General features: G+C 45.4%; 1 protein-coding gene and 1 pseudogene across 2 annotated transcripts in view; both read right to left on the bottom strand.

Moving 5' to 3' along the window:
* Window positions 1-3,726: 3,726 nt before the first annotated feature.
* Window positions 3,727-21,656, bottom strand: part of ITGAM (integrin, alpha M (complement component 3 receptor 3 subunit)) — an 83,475-nt gene continuing 65,545 nt past the window's right edge. For both annotated transcript variants that reach the window (XM_011982524.1, XM_011982526.1), the window contains exons 15-30: window positions 16,815-16,945; window positions 16,559-16,722; window positions 11,185-11,339; window positions 10,956-11,087; window positions 10,706-10,779; window positions 10,334-10,475; window positions 10,116-10,238; window positions 8,795-8,874; window positions 7,508-7,591; window positions 6,435-6,510; window positions 5,838-5,945; window positions 5,575-5,661; window positions 5,318-5,431; window positions 5,134-5,235; window positions 4,430-4,540; window positions 3,727-4,018 (exon numbers count right to left, since the gene is read on the bottom strand). In XM_011982524.1, the coding sequence (XP_011837914.1) occupies window positions 3,947-4,018; window positions 4,430-4,540; window positions 5,134-5,235; window positions 5,318-5,431; window positions 5,575-5,661; window positions 5,838-5,945; window positions 6,435-6,510; window positions 7,508-7,591; window positions 8,795-8,874; window positions 10,116-10,238; window positions 10,334-10,475; window positions 10,706-10,779; window positions 10,956-11,087; window positions 11,185-11,339; window positions 16,559-16,722; window positions 16,815-16,945 (1,755 nt within the window). In that variant the 3' untranslated portion in view covers window positions 3,727-3,946. The remainder of the gene's footprint in view (window positions 4,019-4,429; window positions 4,541-5,133; window positions 5,236-5,317; window positions 5,432-5,574; window positions 5,662-5,837; window positions 5,946-6,434; window positions 6,511-7,507; window positions 7,592-8,794; window positions 8,875-10,115; window positions 10,239-10,333; window positions 10,476-10,705; window positions 10,780-10,955; window positions 11,088-11,184; window positions 11,340-16,558; window positions 16,723-16,814; window positions 16,946-21,656) is intronic.
* Window positions 13,559-15,058, bottom strand: LOC105541482 (annotated as a pseudogene).

Genomic DNA, 21,656 nt, shown 5'->3' with positions numbered 1-21,656 from the left:
ATGGAGGCTGCAAGGACAGGTGGCTACAGGTATGGAGGCTGCAAGGACAGGTGGCTACAGGTATGGAGGCTGCAAGGACAGGCGACTACAGGTGCGGAGGCTTCAAGGACAGGCAACTACAGGTACGGAGGCTGCCAGGACAAGCAACTAGGTACGAAGACTGCAAGGACCAGCATGGAGGCTGCAAGGACAGGCGACTAGATACGGAGGCTGCAAGGACAGGTGGCTGTAGACATGGAGGCTGCAAGGACAGGCAACTACAGATATGGAGGGTGAAAGGACAGGCGACTGGAGGTACGGAGCTCTCTCATTCCTAGAGCAATTCAGGACTTCTGGAGATATTGAGGACTTTTATCTTTCAACATAAGGAAAGAGAGAAATTCTTAACAGATTTTATTTAAGTCAGGCGAGGAAATAGGAAAGAACCGTCTAAAGGTGACCATGTATTGTGTCACCCCCACAGATACAAAGGGCCATTGTCTCATCAGCCACCTTTTCAGGGCATCTCACTGCACTTTGAGTGAAATTGAGACTCCTCGCCCCAGCTTGTAAAGCACTTGTGCCCAAGCCCTGCCCACTCTCCCAGCCTGCCCTGCCCTCCCCTCTGCCTGGAGGACTTCTGTCCCTGCTTCAGTCAGGTGTCACCTGCCTTGGGGACCCTTCCTTCACCTCCCTAAGGAGTAAGCCCTCTCTCCTCCTGCCACATGTGGAACAAGTGTCCCTCTAAGTCGTGAGTTTCTTGTATTTCAGTGAAGATCATGAAATTACCATTTTTTGGCCGGGCACAGCGACTCACACCTGTAATCCCAGCACTTCGGGAGGCCAAGGCAGGTGGATCACCTGAGGTCAGGAGTTCAAGACCAGTGTGGCCAACATGGCAGAACCCCATCTCTACCAAAAATACACACACACAAAAAATTAGCCGGGCATTGTGGTGCACACCTGTAATCCCAGCTACTGAGGAGGCTGAGGCAAGATAATCACTTGAACCCGGGAGGGAGAGGTTGCAGTGAGCTGAGATCACACCACTGCACTCCAGTCTGGGTGAAAGAGTGAGACTCCACCGAAAAGAAAGAAAAGAAAAGAAAAGAAAAGAAAAGAAGGAAGGAAGGAAAGAAGGAAATAAACAAATAAATAAAGAGAAAGAAAGAGAGAAGAAAGAGAGAAAGAGAGGAAAGAAAAGAAAGAGAAAGAGAAAGAAAGAAAAAGGAAGAAAGAAAGAAAGAAAGAAGAAAGAAAAAGAAAGAAAGAACCATTTTAGTCCAAAAACATGTCATCAATTTCATATGCTTTAACCTAATATCATAACAGTTAAATAACAGCCACCCTCTCCCCACACTCCCTCATGCCTGCTCTGGGGCCATTCCTCTGAGGCTGTCAGGACAGTAAAAGAGAAAAGCTTTAGAGCTAGGCAGAGCTGGGATCAATTCCTAGCTCCATTCCTTCTCAGCTGTATGAACTCAGGCAATTGGTATGATCTATCTAAGCCTTGATTTCCTCATAAGTGAAATTCATATAAATACCAAGGACTGGTGTGAGGATTAGAGAGGATGTATGTTCAGCCAGGGTAGTGTTTACTGTGTTTGCAAAGTATGAGAGACAGGCACTGGGCGTCCTCCCTCCGAGGAAGCCGCCACCAAAACGTCACTTGCACACACCTTGGCAGCAAGTGCTGCTGGTGCCCTGACCTGGACCAAAAAGACCGTGCCAGGGGCTGTGTTCACCTGTCAGACATGGAGCCGGCAGCACTGGTATCGCTTTCTCTGGCCAGAAGAGCCCACTCTGCTCACACTCAGGGCAGGCCAGAAGTGGTATGAAATTAACACTCCCCACCAAGAGCAGCCCTCATCCAATAGCTAAGTGGAATCGGTGTCTACGCACTCCAGTCTTCTCCCTTGGGTGGGGTGATACTGAGGCACGTGTTTGCACTGCCTCCCAGAACTGCCCAGTGGGATGAAGCTCCAGGAACTAACAGCAGCTTCTCTGTGGATGATACACCTGTTATTGGCAGCCTTCCCTTCCTTGGTATTTCCTGGAGCCATCTCTTTATTTGATTTTTATTTATTATTATTTTTTTAAGATGGAGTCCTGCTCTGTCGCCCAGGCTGGAGTGCAGTGATGCAATCAAATCTCACTGCAACATCTACCTTCCAGGTTCAAGCAATTCTCCTTCCTCGGCCTCCCAAGTAGCTGAGATTACCAGGCACCTGCCACCATGCCTGGCTAATTTTTTTTGTATTTTTAGTAGAGACGGGGTTTCACCATGTTCGACAGGTTGGTCTCAAACTCCTGACCTTAGCTGATCCACCTGCCTCAGCCTCCCAAAGTGCTGGAATTACAGGGGCATAAGCCACCGTGCCCGGCCTTTATTTTATTATTTTGTTTATTTTTGAGAAAGGATCTCACTCTGTCACCCAGGCTGGAGTGCAGTGGTGCAATCATGGCTCACTGCAGTCTAGACCTCCTGGGCTCAAGTAATTCTCCTGCCTCAGCCTCCGAAGTAGCTGTGACTACAGGCACGTAACACCAGGCCTGGCTAATTTTTTTTAATTTTTCAGGAGACAGGGTCTCAATATGTTGCCCAGGCTAGTCTCGAACTCCTGAGCTCAAGCCATCCTCATAACTTCACTTCCCAAAATGCTAGGATTTCAGGTGTGAGCCACTGTGCCTGGCCTGCCACCTCTTAAATATGCTTGTTTCACTCAAATTCTTGGGTTTGCTTCTGGGAGAACCCAAACTTCCAGGAACATATCCTATAAATTATCCTTACATATATGCAAAAATGACATATATTTGATTTATTAACTCAGCACTGATGCAATAACAAGAGATTGAAAATAATATATCAAAAGAAGACTGGTTAAATACACTATGGTACACTCACACAATGGAATACTATGCAGCGGTATAAAAGAATGAAAAAGTAATTTATGTCAATATGAACCGATGTCTGAGAAACATTAGTGAAAAAAGCAAGATACAGACCAATATAAAGTATGCTATCATTTGTGTAAAAAAGCTTGTGTGTATTTGTGGTGTATGTGTGTGCACACGTGTGCACATTTGCACACTGCCTGGAATCTGAGGGAAACCTCAAAACACAAGCGTGACTACCTTTAAGGAGGTGACTTGAATATCTGGAAAGGGAGACTTTTCACTGTACACTCTTGAATGCTTTTTGATTTTTGTACCATAGGCTTATCCATTGAAAAAATTAAAGTCACATTGAAATAATAAATGAATCCATAAAGGGAGATTCATCATTCCTCAGTGGACATCTTTACTGGGCATCAGCGCTGGTGTGAAGTGGATTTGGTGAGGCTCCTGGTTCCACCCACGGCTTCTCACGGAATCTCCATCCAAGCTGCGCTGGCTCCCGTAGGCCGCACAGGCTCTCCGGCGACAGGAAGTCCCACTTCCTTCAGTGGAGAGGAGCTGCTGCGTTTCCCTCTGTGTTCACCCACAGGATTGACCGTTCCCTCTCCCGGAGGAAAACCCAGCAGCAGCTTCATCCACGCACAAGGGAGCCCAGGCAGTTCCCTTCTGCGGGAGAGGCTGCGCTGCCACCACCTACCCACACGCCAGAGACATCTGAGTCACACACATGAGCCATACACCCCTGAGCACACACATGCACTCACACACATGCACACACATATGCATACGCTTACACACATTTGCACACGCTTGGACACACGCACACACAGTTGGACACACTCACATACTTGCACGCACACGCACACGTGCACACGCTTGCACACAGACACTTGCACACACTCACACACATGCACATACACACTTGCACACACACAAATGTAAGCCCAAGCTGGTCCTGTCTCGGGGAGACTTCGCCGTCTGGTGTGTCCAGCAGCCTGGGGGCTATGTGTGGTCTGGGCAGAGTCCTGCTGGCCACGGAGAGGCAGCTCGGTCGGTCGGGAAGGAGCCACTACTGGGGTTCGGCCCCCGGGGGACCCCCTTCACTCATCATGTCCTTGTACTGCCGCTTGAAGAAGCCGAGCTGTGGGGCAGAGGAGGGCAGTGAGGGTGACAACAGCCAGGGAGAGGGCGACTCCGCAGACCAGGGGGAGGGGGTGGGAGGGCCAGCACGGGTCCCAGAGCGCGTGGCAGAGACAGAAGGGACCCAGGAGGGCAGGGCGGGAGGACAGTGACATCCGCTTCAGGGCCTGGAGAGAAACAGAAACTACAACAAGGAGGGCGACTCTGCATTTGGTGGAGTCTGTACCTGGGGCGTTCTCAGCGCGCCCTGCGCATGAACCTGGCCACCCTCCCTAAGAGACTGAGGCGCAGAGAGACTCCCGGACTCGCCCCAGTCACAGAGCTGGCAGCCCCGCCGGGGAAACTGAGGCATGGAACTGCAGCGCGAGGCCTGAGAGGAGGAAGGGAGGGGTGGGGGAATGGAGGGGAGCACCTTGTACAGCACGGCGGTGATGATGGCCAAGAGCAGCAGCCCCCCCACAGAGCTGCCCACGATGAGCGGCAAGGGGTTGGGGACCTCGAACAGCTCCACTTTGGTCTCTGTCTGGGGGAGGAAGGAGGGACGTCAGGGGAGACGACTCCGGATTTCTGGGGGTTCCCCATTCACACCGTGTGCACCCCTGAATCAAGTGGGGAACTCCTCCTCAAGTCCCCCAGAATCCCAGCCCTCAGTCCTCCTCCCCCACCTCTTCTCCCTCCTCTCCCTCCTCCCTCTGTTTCTCTGTCCTCTATCTTTCTCTCTTTCTGCCTCTCTCTGTCTCTCTATCTCCATCTCTCATTGTCTCTGTCTCTGTCTCGCTCTGTATCTGTCTCTGTCTCCATCTCTATCTGTCTCTATCTCCATCTCTCCCCGTCTCTGTCTCGCTCTGTATCTGTCTCTGTCTCTATCTGTCTCTATCTCCATCTCTCCCCGTCTCTGTCTCGCTCTCTCTCCTTTGTGTCTGTCTCTGTATCTGTTGCTCCCTCTGTCTCTATCTCTCTGTCTCTGTCTCTTTATGTCTGTCTCTCTCCTTATGTCTCTCTGTTGCTGTGTCTCTCTCTCCCTCTCTCTTTGTGTCTCTCTCTCCCCTCCCCCAGAGATCTCCACAAGCCCAGCCCCTCTCCCTCCAATAGTTCCTCAGCATCCAAGACAGGTACCTGGGCCCTCACAAACGCCCCCTGTCCCGCAAGCAGGGTGAACGTGGAATTGTTAAACATGATCTCAGCTGTGCTCACGACCAGGAGGTGGTTATGCGACGTCTGTGGAAGAGAGCGGGTGTGCACTGCACCTGGGCCCTGAGCACCACGCCTGTGCCCGGCGAAGCATCAGGACCCCACACACCTTGATGTACCAGCCAAACGAGAGGTTGCCTTTGAGGGTGGCATTGAATTCTTCCTGGATGCCAAAGAATGGGATGTCACACTTGATTCTCTGGCAGACAGCGATGGAGCAGTTCTGGGGAACGCAGGAGGGGAGGGGACGGGTAAGGAAGCAGAAGGCCAAGAACACCCCTCCCCACGTGCTCAGAGACCATACAGGTTGCAGCAGGGAAGCGCGCTGGGTCTCCATATGGCCCTGGGACTGACTTAGCTTCTCACCACCACTGGGTCCTTCTGAAGCTTAGCCAGAAAGTCGGTGTAAGGGGTGGGAAGTATTTCCTCGGTGTGGCACGTACTCGAGAGGCTCTGAGGAAAGAGACGCACTGAGAAGGGGCAGAGATGAAGGCGCCAGGGCCCATCTCTCAAGAGGTGAGATGGCTTGGGTCCAGGAGGGAGGGGGAGCAGCTCCAAAACCCAACAGTGGAGACAGAGGTGAGAGGAAGGCCCAGGGCGCTGCAGGAGTCAGGCCGAGCTCCGCTCACCTCGGAGAAAGTGACCTGGGGGCGGTCCCATATGATCGTCTGGTTCAGCCGGACGGGCACCAAGAATACCAGGCTGATGGGGAGGCTCCTCTGCCCCAGGTTTTTGACCTGCACCGGGGAGGGCGGGGTCAGGGCTCTGGCCGTCCTCCCCCACCAGCCTGGAAAATCAGCCTCCCCTCCCTATGGGGCAGGCCACAGGCCAGGGCGTCCTGCCCCTTCCTGTTTGAGAGAGTAGAGTGTACACCTAATATGCATTCCAGTGCCACATGGCCTGGTCTCCAGTCCTAGGTCTCCCACTTACTCGGTGGGAGACCTCGGGCGTGTTCTGTAAACCTCTCTGAGCCTCAGTTTCTTCATCTGTAAACTGGGGATCATGACAGTGCCCCACAGAGTCATTACGAAGGTAACACAAGATAATTACGTGCGTGCATGTCACATACATACGTGTGTGCATGTGTGCATACTGACAGCAGCGTGGACCAAGTCCCGCATACCACAGGCGCCTTGCGCACATTTTCCATCCCTGTTTCTGCATCGTCTACCATCGATTTTCCTCCCCAGCCTCCTTCTCAGGACCAAGATGCCCCAGCTCCCCACCTGATATTGATGCTGCATGACCCGACTGGTATTCTCTGAGGCCGTGAAGTTGATATATTTAGTGGAGACCTCATGGCTGAAGGGAGAAAGAAGGGACAGGAGGTGACAAAACATGATGGGTGCCCTGGGAGGGTGTCTCAGGCTAAGTGTGTAAGGAGCGAACAGGCACATGGGTAATGAAGGCCTGGGGGGTGGAGATGTGGTAGGGTGCAGGAGGATAGGGGAAGCAATGTATGCTGGACACACAGTGCGTGTCCATTTGGGCCACTTACACACACATGCACAAATGCACACCCATGCACGCATACACGCATGTAGACTCTCAGACACACACACGTGCACAAATACACACCCATGCACACATACATGCACATAGACCCTCAGACACACACATGCACAAATACACACTCATTCACACATACATGCACACATAGATCCTCAGACACACATACATGCACAAATACATACCCATGGACACACACCCATGCACACATATGCACATGAATCCTCTCACACACGCACAAATACACACCCATGCACACACACACATGCACATAGATCCTCACACACACATGCACAAATACACACCCATGCACACATACATGCACACAGATCCTCAGACACACATGCACAAATACACACACAAGGATCCTCACACACACATGCATAAATACACACCCATGTACACATACACATGCACATAGATTCTCACACAAATACACACCCATGCACACATACACACATGCACATAGATCCTCAGACACACAAATACACACACCCTTGCACACATACACATGCACATAGATCACACTCACATGCACACACGCCCATGCACACATACACACATACAGATAGATCCTCAGACACACACATGCACAAATACACATCCATACACACAAACATGCATAGATCCTCACACTCACACACCCATGCACACATACACACCCATGCACACATACACATGCACATAGCTCCTCAGACTCACACACACACAGACATGCACAGACTCTTGCACACAGATCAGTCATGTCCAGCCCAGAAGGGAGGCTCAGCTACAGTCCTGAAGCCAGCACCTGGTGACCACCATGTAGACAGCATATTTCACCGGCAGCTCCCGTTGGAATTCGGTTTTGTTGGTTCTGGACATGTTGTTCTCACTAGAGGGAAAGAGAGAGCTCCAGCAAGCTCTTGAGAACGGACAGTCTTTCCTCCTCCCTCTCCCTCACTCCCTGCCTCCAATCAGCCACCAAGTTCTGTTATCTCTGCGTCTGAAACCCCACTGTACTCCAGCCGCTGCCCCTGCCTAGCCCAGGCCCATCCCTCTCCACCTGGATGTCTACAGCCACCTTCCTCTAACTGGTCCCTGAATTCACACCTGCTCCCACCCCAATCGTCAGCCCTCCTGAAGAGTGATCGTTCTAACATGCCAATATGATTATGTCACTCCCAGAGGCGAAACTGCAAATCCCTAGCAACACCCATCAGCCATTTTGGGACATGGCCTGTATCTAACCACCACCAGCTCCTTCGACCCTGCATTTCATGCTGAGGCCACTCTTAAACACACCCGGATCTTCCCATCCCTGATACCTGCTTCCTGCCTTCTGTCTTCATGCCCGCCCTCAGTTCATGCTTTTGCTTTGTCTAAATATATTTTCTTTTTTCCCCCTTTCATTTTCTTTTTTAATTTTTATTTTATTTATTTTTAATTTTTTTGAGACTGGGTCTCACTCTGTTGCCCAGGCTGCAGTGCAGTGGCACAATCTCAGCTCACTGCAGCCTCCATCTTCCAGGTTCAGGCAATTCTTGTGCCTCAGCCTCCTGAGTAGCTGGGATTACAGGCATGCACCACCATGCCTGGCTAATTTTTGTATTTTTTGTAGAAACAGGGTATTGATATGTTGTCCAGGCTGATTTTGAACTCCTGGGTTCGAGTCATTGTTTTGCCTCAGTCTCCTAAAGTGCTGGGATTACAGGGCTGAGCCACCACATCCAGCTCCTAAATATATTTTCTTTAGGAATCTTCTCTGAACACCAGACTCCCAAGAACACTGGCCATCCGCCATCTAATCTTGCATCTCATACTGGATTTGAGATGCAAGATTAATGGCTAGTTTTCTTGCCTGTCTTTGCCACTCAATTATCATCTCTGAGAGGGCAGGAACCACCATCGTGTGATCCACCACCGTCCCACCAGCACTCAGCACAAGACCCAGCACGTGGTGGGTGCTCAGTGAGTGTTTGCTAAGTGAACAAATGCATTGAAGGGAGAACCAGTGGGCAGAGGGCAAAGGCCCACCCTGGGCCAGGGGCTGGGGCCTTAGAAGGGCAACTGCATGCAGAAGCCTGGCAGAGAGCACCTGGTCACATTGGCCTTGAGGAGCAGTTTGTTTCCAAGGGAAGCCTTAGAGTCCACATCAAATGTGATATTAAAGGTGACCTGGAATGGGAGAAAGGAGAAGCAATGATAGAAATAGGAGAGAAGAAATAACCCAAATGCCCGTCATCTGATTAATGGAGACATGAAATATGGCCCATCCATACAACAGGATATTGTTCACCAAATAAAAAGCAATGAAGGCCGAGCGTGGTGGCTCACGCTTGTAATCCTAGCACTTTGGGAGGCTGAGGCAGGTGGATCACCTGAGGTTGGGAGTTCGAGACCAGCCTGGCCAACATGGCGAAGCCCTGTATCTACTAAAAATACAAAAATTAACTGGGCGTGGTGGCAGGCGCATGTAACCCCAGCTACTTGAGAGGGTGAGGCACAAGAATCGCTTAAACCTGGGAGGCGGAGGTTGCAGTGAGCCAAGATTGCATCACTGCACTCCAGCCTGGGTGACAAAGTGAGACTCCATCTCAAAAAATATACTAAAAAATTTTTTTTAATGTAAAGCAATGAAGTACTGACACATACAACGATGTGAATGATCCTTGCTAAGTCCTTGCTTAACATTATGCTAGCAAAAGGATCACATACGGTATTATTTCATTTATATGAAATGTCCAGAACAGGCAAATCTATAGACACAAAGTAGATTAGTGGTTGCCTAGAGCTGGGGGAGATGGGAGGGTTGGGGTTGAGGGCCAACAGGAACAGAAGCTTTTTGTGAGGTAATGAAGATGTTCTGAAATGGATCATGATGATGGATGCAAGACCCTGTGAATTCACTCAAAGCCACTGAACTGTATGCTTTATTTTATTTTATTTTATTTTATTTTATTTTATTTTATTTTTGAGACAGGGTCTCACTCTGTTGCCCAGGCTAGAGTGCAGTGGTGTTATCATAGCTCGCTGCAGCCTCAACCTCCCAGGCTTAGAAGATCCTCCCACCCCAGCCTCCCAAGTAGCTGGGACTACAGGTGTGCACCACCAGCCCCAGCTAATTTTTACAGTTTTTGTAGAGACAGGATCTTGCCATGTCACCTAGGCTGGTTTCAAACTCTTGGACTCAAGCAATCCTCCTGCCTCGACCTCCTAAAGTGCTAGGATTACAAACATGAGCCACTGTGCTGGGTTTGAAATGTATGCTTTAAATAGGTGAATTGGATGGTATGTGAATTATATCTCAATAAAGCTGTTTTGTACAAAAAGGAATCACTAATAAAGAAGGGAAGAAGAAGAAAAGAATCCCCAAAGAAATCAAAGAAAAAAGGAGGGAAGGAGCCAGGAGTTCTGACCTCTGAGTTTTCTGGGAAGATGGGGTGGTTTATGCTGCAGCTGGTGCTCTTCAAGGCCCCAGGCACTTCGGTGGAGGAGGCAGACTCACAGGCCAGGCGCCAGGATCGCTGTGAGCGCTGGTTCTGGAAGGCAAGGGAGGCAAAGGCGGTGATATCCACCTCCAGCCATGAGGACGGTGAAGCAAAGGTCAGATGGAGCCTGAGAAGGATGTGGTTACCTGGAGCCTGGACACCTTCCGGTAGGACAGGCCAAGCGGGAAGAAGAAGGTGACCTGTGTCCTGTACGAGTCCTCGCCGTCATTTCTCACAGTCACTGTCACGTTGAACTCCCGGGGCCCACCCACCACGAGGCAGTCCAGGCTGTGGGAAGAAGACAGGCCGGGGGTGGGGCGCTGGGGGCTTCCCTGTGGCAAAGCCTGCTTCAGCGGAACGGAGACTCAGGGCACTGGATGAGAGACAACAGTACAGGGGCAGCCACACGGGACCTCAGAGCCCAGGAACACCCGGCTCCCTTGGGGGCCAGGAGGAGAACACAGCGGGTCATGGTCCGGGTCCTCCTCTGGAGGAGGTGTGGAGGAAAGGAAACTCACCTCATGAAACTGAAGGTGATGCTGAGGTCATCCTGGCAAATGTTGTCATTGCCACAATTCTTCTCAAAGGGAAACTTTTAAAAAAATGAATATGATCAAATGAAAGGAAAGGAAATAACCAAATGTTGTGAAATTAAACAATAAAATAAAATGTTGAAGTAAAATTAGATGCAATCAAATAAAATGAGTTTCAACCACCTTGGCCTCTGGTCTCTTCCACACCCCTGCGGGACCCCAACTCCGGACTCACTAAGGCTCTGAAGAATCTCTGAGCATCCTCAGCCAGCACCGGCCGGAGGTTCCCGAAAGCAGACAAGGGAGTTCCCACCAGAGAGAAGTTCAGGCGCAGCACAATGGGGCTCACTGGGTCCTCGATGCAATCCTAAGAGATAGCCGGGATTTGGGGATCTGCCCTCCTTAGCTCCCCAAGCCCACCCCATGCTTGGAGAACACAGGGTTCTGGCCACTCTCCTGCTCACCGGCAACTGTAGCTTCAGGGTCTCACAAGTCTGGGTCAGCCCCAAGGTCTTCGCCTGCCTGCGCGTGCTGTTCTTTGTCTCACCGAAGACAGCGCGGGAACGTGGGCGGCCGGAGTCCAGAGCCAGGTCGTAAGTCACAACACTCTGGATCTGCCCTGAAGGGACAGGGTGGCACAGCGGGTGAGCGGCCTGCCCCTCGGAGCCCGGCAGATGGGAGCTCAAGGCCCAGTTCCTCTGCTTCTCAGCTGTACGACTTGAGGTATGTTGTCTGAACTCTCTGAGTCTCCCTTGCTTGCTTCCTTCCTTCCTTCCTTCCTTCCTTCCTTCCTTTTTCCTTTCTTTCTTTTCTTTTCTTTCTTTCCTTCTTTCTTTCTTTCTCTTTCTTTCTTTTCCTTCCTCCCTTCCTTCCTTTCCTTCCTTCCTTCCTTTTTTCCTTCTTTCCTTTCTTTCCTTCTTTCCTTTTCTTCCTTTCCTTCCTTCCCTTCTTCCTTCCTTCCTTTCTTTTTAGTTTTTATTTTCTTTTTTGAGACAGAATCTCGCTCTGTTGCCCAGGCTGGAGTGCAGGGGTGCAATCTTAGCTCACTGCAACCTCTGCCTCCCAGGTTCAAGCGATTCTCCTGCCTCAGCCTCCCGAGTAGCTGGGATTACAGGCACATGCCACCACGTCCTGCTAATTTTTGTATTTTTAATAGAGATAGGGTTTCACCATGTTGGCCAGGCTGGTCTCGAACTAATCCACCTGCCTCAGCCTCCCAAAGCACTGGGATAAAAGGCGTGAGCCACTGCGCCTGGCCTCCATTCTTTATTTTTAAAGTGAGGATAATAATGATAATAATGACACCCTCCCAATGGTAAAAAGGAAATGAAACAGTGCTTATCAAGTATTTAGCACAGTGCCTTTTATACAATAAGTGCTCAATAAATGGTAGCTATTCTGTTACTCAATAAAAAATTTACTGTATTTTCTGGCTACTTTAAATTTTTTTTCTCTTTGTCTTTGGTCTTCAGCAGTTTGATTATAACATACATTGATATAATGTCCTTCATATTTATCCTGCTTTGATTTTGTAAAGAATCTTGATGTCTTTCATCAGTTTGGGGAATTTTTTTTTTAATGGACTTTCACTCTTGTCACCCTGGCTGGAATGCAATGGGGCGAGCTCAGGTCACTGCAACCTCCGCCTCCCAGTTTCAAGCGATTCTGCTTCAGCCTCCTGAGTAGCTGAGATTACAGATGCATGCCACCACACCTGCTAATTTTGTATTTTTTGTAGAGACGGGATTTCACCATGTTGGCCAGGCTGGTCTCAAACTCCTGTCCTCAGGTGATCCACCTGCCTCGGCCTCCCAAAGTGCTGGGATTACAGGTGTGAGCCACCGCAACTGGCCAGTTTGGGGAAATTCTTTTTTTATATTATTCTTATAATTTTATTAGTATGCATAAACAGTTAATGGACGGTTAATGGACAGATTAGTATGCATAAATGGTTACCAACTTGAATGACCTATCTTACCTACCCTGTAGAGAAAATACATGTTATTTTAGCTAACTTACCCAATGCGCATTCACAAGCTGGCTAAAACTATCATCTTGGACCCAAGTTGATACAATAGATAAATCTAACTTATATAATCACCCATTATATCTTAACAAAAAATAAATTTAAAACCATTAGCTAAAATAATGTCACTTTTCTTCAGCTTTTAAAATGCCTGTCCAACTTGCTTACTGGGATTAGAAGCAGAAGCCTGACAAAGAAGCATAAGATAAAAATACTGTGAGATTGTCCATCATTGATGCTTTGTTGATGGGATGTTCTCTCATACTGATGTATCAAAAATACATTTTGAAGAGTAAAGGGAGAAATATCTTCATCCAGTTTTTAAATTCCTTACCCCGTAAGTGTCCACATTAATAAGTCTTATGTCCAAGTGAAACATCATGACAATATCTGAGTTTTGCAATGTACACTACACTGAAAGGCAAATCAAATAGCAAAGTACTTAAGAATCTGGGAAATGCTACTCAATCCCCTTTTCTGCTTTATTCATCTGGACACAAGTACATAACCCTGGAAACAGAAAACATACTCTTGCGGTATTTCCAGAATAATAACAATTAACTTTTCCACCATGAATAAAAGCAGCCCATGCAGCCCAGGCCAACTACACAGAAATAGGCAGCTCCTATAAAAAGAGTAGCAGTCCTCTGGTCTGTCTCTCATTATCGCAAAGGTGGTTATCTCCACTGCAGTGTTGGCCCAACTTCCTCCACCAGGAGGTGGGAATAGACATTCTTGAACAGAAGACAGTCTGATCGCTTTCATTTTTGCAGCAGGATTTGTTCCAGTATTTATAATGGCATTTCAATGAGTCACCTATTCCACTGCATATTCTGATCAAATGACATCCAAGAGCTTAAGAAGATCATCACCCTGACTGGATATGAGCAAAAGGCTTGGCCTGGTACAAACTCTGGACAATCAATCAGTTGAGAGAAGTCTGTTGGTGGCACATCGCGTGGAAGAGGGCCTGGAACTGGCCACTTTTCTGGTTCTATCTTTTTTCTCATTTTCTCGTCCACAATTTCTACTTCTGTGCTATCCTTCAGTGCTTCTAAGATGAGATTAAAGTTTGTAGTGAGAGCCTGAACACGCTGAAAACCAGCAATCAGGGAAATAGGCAAGAAACCTTGCTCATCCATCTTTCCCCAAAGAAAGAAGTCTCGTTCCAAATTTTCTACACTGAAGTAATATTCAATTTGACGCTTAATATACTCTTTAAGCAATGCTTCTTCCACAGGATACACCTGTACACCTGTACCATCATCATAGTAATACATCATGCTGGTATTAAGTCCTGTTTGAAATGGTCAATCAGTCCTTTCACCATGTTCTTGATAACCATATGAATAGTCAAAGTTCAGTCGAGGATTTCCTCTGCCTGGTCCTCTTCCCCATCCTCCACCTCTTCCTCGACCTCTAAAGGAACCTCGGATATTACCACCCTCACTTCTCACACTGGAAACTTCATCTTGATCATCTCTTTTTTTCTCTGTCTCGCCTCCAATTTCGTGTATCATTTCTCCTATTGTTATGTGTTGGTTTATTTGCTTCAGGTTGACATCTTCAGCTGTTCCGGGATCCAGGTCTTTCTTGACTCTCTGATCTTACATCATCTAAGTAGAGTGGTAACCACTTGCGCTTATTAGCTCTCTTTCGTTGATTACTTGACTGAGCCTCATCCTCACTGACATTTTCACCAGGACCATTTAACTTTGTTTCCCGATTTTCTTTGCTCTCATTGTTACTTCTCTTTTCAACCTTCTCTTCTTTTTCTTTTCTATTTTGTAGCTTTTTATTTCCTTGGCTGAGGACACTCTGAAATCCAGTGTTCGCTGATTCACTTGGCGTTGGCCAATTCTCCATATCGCTGAAATCACTAGCCTTGTTGGATTTCTTTGTCTTGAGTTTTCCTGCTTTTATAATTTTGAGGAAACCGAACTCGGCTCCTTCCCTCGCCGGGCCACCCGCGGGAGTTGAGGGATTCGACCGCCCGGGTGCCACTCGGCCCGAAGGCCTGCCCCGCCCCAGCGGCCCTCCAAGTGCGAGGGATGACTAAGGGGACAACTCCCGGCTCACGGGCTGAGGCCGCTCCTACTGCGGGCTCAGGGGCGGGGCGCGCACTAGGCCTCTGTGGCTCGCGGCCTGTCCCCGCGGCGACGGTGGCCAAGGGCCTGAGCGGGCCGCGCACACGGCGCCGGTGCCGGGAGGACCGGACGCTTGATTTGCCCTTAGGCCCTAAAGCTGGGTCGCGGCTAGGCTAAGGGAGGGGACGCTGTGTCGCCCCCTGGCCTGGGGCGGCTCCCAAATGAAGTCGGAAATTCTTTAACATCTTTCCTATTCCATCCTATTCCATCTTTCCTATTCTGTCTTTCCTATTCTATCTTTCCTATTTTCTTTCTCTCACTCTCTCTCTCTCTCCTCCCCCACCACCACTTTCTGTAATTCCAATTACACGTTTGTTAGATCTTTCACCATATCCCACACATCTCTTATGATGTTTTTCTGTATTTTTCATTCTTTTTACCTGCATATTTATCCAGATACTTTCAAATGACTTGTCTTCTAGTTCACTAATTCTCTGTTCTGCTTCTAATCTGCTATAAATCTATTTACTGAATTCTTCATTTCAGTCATTGTGTTTTTTGGTTCTAGAGTTTCCATTTGACTCTATTTTATGAATTCCAGGTTTTTGATGAAGTTCTCATCCTTTCTCTTTTTTCTTGAAGATATTAATTATAGTTACCTTTTTAAAATTCCTATCCAATCATTCTAATTTCTGAATCACCTGTGGGTCTGTTTCTATTGTATATTGTTTCTCTTGGTTGCTAGTCAGTTGTCTCAATGGAAAGACCAAGGCATTTACCAAGGCCTCTCAAATCTCTGTCTCCCCAGCAGTGGGGAGCTGCTGAATTCTCTGATCAGCTCTTTGGCTTTTCAGTTGCTGTTTTCTACTGGGTTTCTTGGAGTACTGACCTGGGCATTCATGTCTTAGGAGTCAGCCAAAGAGTAGAGGGGGATTTCTATGTAGGTTTGGGGGTAACTCTTCTTCAATTCCCTACTCTCTAACATTTTGCTCTTAATTTCTAGCCATGCTAGCTGCCCTCATATCTGGAATGCTATCTCCTCAGCCTAGGAAAACTGCTCCTAGAAAGGTAATCATTTTTTAGGGATGGGTCTTGCTATGTTGCCCAGGCTGGCCTCAACCTCCTGGGCTCAAATGATCCTCCCACCTCAGCCTCTCAAGTAGCTGAGACTACAAGAAATTGCCATCATGCCCAGCTAATAATTTTACCTTTAAAGAGGATACAATTCTTTCTAGTACTGTCATTACTAGAGACAGTTATTCCTACTACTGTCACTACTAGAGACAGTTATTCTTAGTACTGTCATTACTATTCTCCCACCCCAAACACAATTCTACTCTTTGAGAATAGGAACAAGGGAAGAAGTCACCGGTGATAAAATGTGTATGTGAGTGCTTTGTAAATTTCTGTTTAGCTTCATCAATTCAATCTCCCCAAATAGGTTTTCTCTCCATTTATTAAAAAACAAAAACATGGTTTGTTCACAGGCATGGGGACCTCAGTCCTCCGGAGAACTGAGGGAGTAAGGAAGTGCCACATGCCCACCTCTTTAGGGAGGTCCACTGGACTTCCCCACCCAGCAGGGCAATAGCCCGCTCACTCAGGTAAGTCTTGGAGAAGGTTGTCAGAGCCTGTGAGAACTCAGTTCAGGACAGCCAGAAGGCTGGGCAGAGTGGGTTGCAGCACCCATTCATGTCCTCGGTCATTTAACCTCTTGAGACTCACCTTCTCTTAGCCGATCCCGTGTGCTCTTCTGGACACGGAGGCAGACTCTGACCTCCCCAGCTTCCTTGCCTTTCACCATCTGATCATTACACTCAAATACATTCCTTGCCACTTCCCTGGGATTGAACTCCATAGTTGCCTCTACTCTCAGTACTGGCTGGGACCTGCAGGGACACCAGAAAACCATCAGGGACCTTCAAACAAGAAACATTCCTTCAAGGGAGAATGTCTGGTTGACTCCAAAAGGCATTCTCACCTGACCAACAGCACGTGCCCCTGGGCTCCTACACTCAGGTCCACCAGTCCATCCATTGTGAGGTCCTGCCCCCCACTCAGTGACTGACCAAAATACTGGAGCCTGGAAGGGAGCTTGGAGCCTGCTATCCGCTGAGGGTAAAAAAGAGGTGGAGAGAGAGGGGTTAGGAAAGACAGGAGATATATAACTCAGTCATCCAGCATGACCCAGAGAGAGGTTCTCTAAGCTCTACTCAAGTCTCATCTCTTGCAACTAACCAAGGAACTAGGGCAGCTTAGACCTTATCAAGGAATTATTCACCTTTAGACCACAACCTCAAGAGGATACCCATAATTTCTTTTTTAAAAAAACTTTAAAAATAAAAATGGGGGTCTCACTTTGTGGCCCAGGCCGGTCTTGAACTCCTGGGCTCAAGCAATTCTGCCCTATCAGCCTCTCAAGTGCTAGGATTACAGGTGTGAGCCACCACACCCAACCCCAAGTTTCTATTAATTACCTGCATTTCCCTGGGTACAGGGAAAAGTAAAAGTATATTATTCAGCTCAGCTGAATTTCATTTATGTAGTCAGAATAATGCAAATACTGAATGTTGATCTAACCAAAATGATCACATAAACATGAGGAGTGAATGGGGGTAAAAGAGTGCTACTATGTGGCAAAAGGAAAACTGAAAAAGAGATCAATCTCCACCTTCCATGGTGGGAAGTCAGTGCTAAAACAAAAATCAAAAAGTAGCAAAATTATTATTATGTAATTTGAACAGATAGAGAATTGAAAGAGCTGAAAGTGGTTCTGTCAAGAGCAGGGGAAGTGAAGCCAAAACCATAGTGTATGTGGAAATTGTTGTTTCTTTAACAGTGAGCTTTTTGGAACTATTTTGACTCTTTAAAGTATGTGCAAGAGTAATATTGAAAAACTGACAGCCAAATAATAAATTTTAAAGAAATTTTAAAAGTGATTTTGTCATGTCCTTAATGCCAGTGAATTGGACACTTTTAATTATGGTATAAAAGTTATAAGACAAAGATATTAAAAATAACTATAGCTAAAATTATGTTACTGGATACACAATATAAATAACTGTAAATTGTGAATCAATAACATAAAACATGTAGTGGGGAATAAAAGTATAAGGTGTATGTGATTTAAGTTCAGTTGTTATCAGCTTAAAATAGACCATGATAATTATAAGATGTTTTGTGGAAAACACAAAGAAAATACCTTTAGAAGTTATATACACAAAAAGAAAACAGAATGAAAGCATATTAATACAAAAATTAACAACAATAAAACACAAAGGAAGACAGCAGGGAAGAAAAGAGGGACAAAAGACCTACATGACAAACAGAAAACAATTAATAAAATTGCAGTAGTAAATCCTTCTCTAACAATAATTACTTTAAATGTAAACAGAAGTAAACTCTCAAAACAGAGTGGCGAATTAATAAAAATGCAAAATCCAATTATATGCTGTCTACAAGATACCCACTTTGTATTTACTGACACTTAGGCTAAAAGTAAAGGAGCAGAAAATGCTATTCCATGAAAATGGCAACCAAAAGAGAGCAGAATGACATGCTAATACAGACAAAATGACTTTAAGTCAAGAAACAAATTATGATATTATATAATGATGAAATGGCCATTTCACCAGGAGTTGTAACAATTAATTATATACACACCCATCAGACATCTAAATATATAAAGCAAATAATGACAGAGCTGAAGGGAGAAATAAACAGCAATTCAATAGTAAGAAACTTCAAAATCCTACCTTCAATAGCAAGTAGAACAACTAGGCAAAAAAAAAAAAAAAGAGAGAGAGAGAAATAGTACATTTGAATGACACTATGGACCAAATGGCCTTAACAGACATATACAAAATACACAAGCTAACTACTGCAGAATATACATGCTTCTCAAGCACACATGGACCATTCCCCAGGACAGACCACATATTAGGTCACAAAACAAGTCTTAGCAAATTTAAAATGATTGAAATTATATCAAGAATCTTTTCCAACCACAATGGAACGAAACTAAAATTCAATACCAGAAGAAAAACTGGAAAAAATATACATATGTAAAAATTAAGCAATACACCCTTGAACAACCAATGGATAAAAAAAGAAATTAGAAAATAATTTTTTTATCCATTGATATAAATGAAAACAAAAATGTAATATACCAAACTTACTGGGAGGCAGCAAAAGCAGTACTAAAGGGAAGTTCAGAGTGATAAACACCTAACTTTAAAATAAAAAGAAAGATTTCAATTACAAAACCTAACTTTACACCTCGAAGAATGAGAAATAAAAGAACAAACTAAACCTAAAGTTAGTAGAAGGAAGAAAATAACAAAGATCACAGAAAAATACATCAAATAGAGAATAGGAAAAAAATCAATGAAATTAAGTTGATTTTTCAAAAAGATAGAATTGACAAGCTTTGGCCAGGTGCGGTGGCTCATGCCTGCAATCCCAGCACTTTGGGATGTCGAGGCAGGTGGATCACCTGAGATGAGGAGTTCAAAACGAGCCTGACCAACATGGTGAAACCCTGTCTCTACTAAAAATATGAAAATCAGTCAGGTGTGGTGGCACATGCCTGTAGTGCCAGCTACTCGGGAGCCTGAGGCAGGAGAATCACTTGAATTTGCGAGGTGGAGAATGAAATGAGCTGTGATCATGCCACTGCACTCCAGTCTGGGCAACAGAGCAAGACTCCGTCTCAGAAAAAAAAAAAAAAGAATTGACAAGCTTTTAGGTAGACCAAGGAAAAAGGGAGAAACAACAGAAACAAAAGATAAGTAAAATTATAAATGAAAGAACATACAACTGATGCCATAGCAATAAAAAGGATCATAAGAGACTACTGTGAACAATTATATGTTCACAAACTCGATAACCTTGAAGGAATGGATAAATTCCTAGAAATATACAACCTACCAAGCCTGAATCATAAGGCAATAGAAAGTTTAAACAGATCTATAATGAGTAAGGAGATTGAATCAGTAATCAAAGTCCTCCTAACAAAGAAAAGCCCAGGACCTGATGGCTTCTCAGGCAAATTCTACCAAACATTTAAAGAAGAATTAATATCAATTCTTCTCAAACTCATCCAAAAAATTGAAGAGAAGGAAATACTTCCAAACTTATTGTATGAGGCAAGCACTATCCTGACACTAAATCCCAACAAATACACCATGAGAAAAGATCACTACATGCCAATTTCCCTATTGAACATAGATCCAAAATCCTAAATAAAATACTAGCAAACTGAATTCAATAGCACAAAAGGATCATACACCATGACCATGTGGGTTTTATTCCTGGCACACAAGGATGGTTCAACATATGCAAATCAATAAATGTGATGTACCACATTAACAGAATAAGGAATTAAAATAACATGATCATATCAATAAAAAAAAGAAAGCATTTAATAAAATTAAACATCTGCCTTAGCTTATTTGGTATAACAAATAACATAGACTGGATGGGTTACAAGCAATAGAAATTTATTTCTCATAGTTCTGAAGACTTGTGACATCCAAAATCAAGGGGCAAGCAGATTCAGTACCTGATGAGAGCCTATTTTCTGGTTCATTGGCAACCATCATTTTGCTTTGTCTAAGGGCACTAATCCTATTCATGAGGGCCACACTCTTATGACCTAAACACCTTCCAAAGGTCCCATCTACAAATACCATCACACAAGGAATTAGGCTTCAACATATGAATTCAACTTATGGCTTCAACATATGAATAGCAAGACACAAACATTCAGGCCGCAGGAATAGCCACTCATGATTAAAAACCCTCAACAAACTAGAAACACAGGGAAATTACATCAACATGATGAAGAACATAAATAAAAAGTGTCTGGTTAACATCATACCCAGTGGTGAAAAATTGATTTTACCACTAAAATTAGGAACAAGGCAAGGATGCCCACACTCACCACTTCTATTCAACACAGTACTGAAAGTCCAAGTCAGAGCAATTGAGCAAGAAAAAGATAAGAAACGCATCCAAGTTAGAAATAAAGAAAAAAATTGTCCCTGTTTGCAATTGACATGATCTTATACATAAGAAACTTGTTACAAATACTCTACAAAAAAGTTATCAAATTTAATAAACAAATTTAGTAAAGTTATGGAATACAAAATGAACATATAAAAATTAGTTGTATTTCTATACACTAATGACAAACTATCTGAAAAAGAAATTAATCCCATTTACAATGGCATCAAAAAATAAAATACTTACAAGTTAATATAACCAAGAAGGTGAAAAATATGTGCACTAAAACTATAAAACATTGATGAAAGAAAATGAAGATAAAAATCAAGGGAAAGATATCTCATATTATGGATTGAAAGAATATTTTTTAAAGGTCCATACTACTCAAAGTGATCTATAGAGCCAATGTAATTCCTACCAAAATCCCAATGGCATTTCTTACAGAAATAGGAAAAACAATACTAAAATTATGAAGTCACGAAAGCCCTCAAATAGCCAAGACAATCTTGAGCATATACAATAAAGGTAGAGGTATCACACTACTTGACATCAAAATACACTACAAAGGTATAGTCAGCAAAACAGCATGACACTGGCATAAAAACTGAGACACTGACCAATGGAACAGTATAGAGAGCTCAGAAATGACCCCATGCATTTACAATCAACGAATTTTCAACAAAGGTGCCAAGAGCATACAATGGGAAAAGGACAGTCTTTTTAACCAATGGTGTTAAGAACACTGGATATCCACAGGCAGAAGAATAAAACTGAGCCTTTATCTCAAACCAAATACAAAAATCAAAAGCGTTGGGCT

The sequence above is a fragment of the Mandrillus leucophaeus genome, unplaced genomic scaffold (genome assembly GCF_000951045.1).
Source record: "Mandrillus leucophaeus isolate KB7577 unplaced genomic scaffold, Mleu.le_1.0 Scaffold24, whole genome shotgun sequence".
Lineage (NCBI taxonomy): Eukaryota > Metazoa > Chordata > Mammalia > Primates > Cercopithecidae > Mandrillus > Mandrillus leucophaeus.
This window is presented reverse-complemented; position numbering and strand designations above follow the sequence as displayed.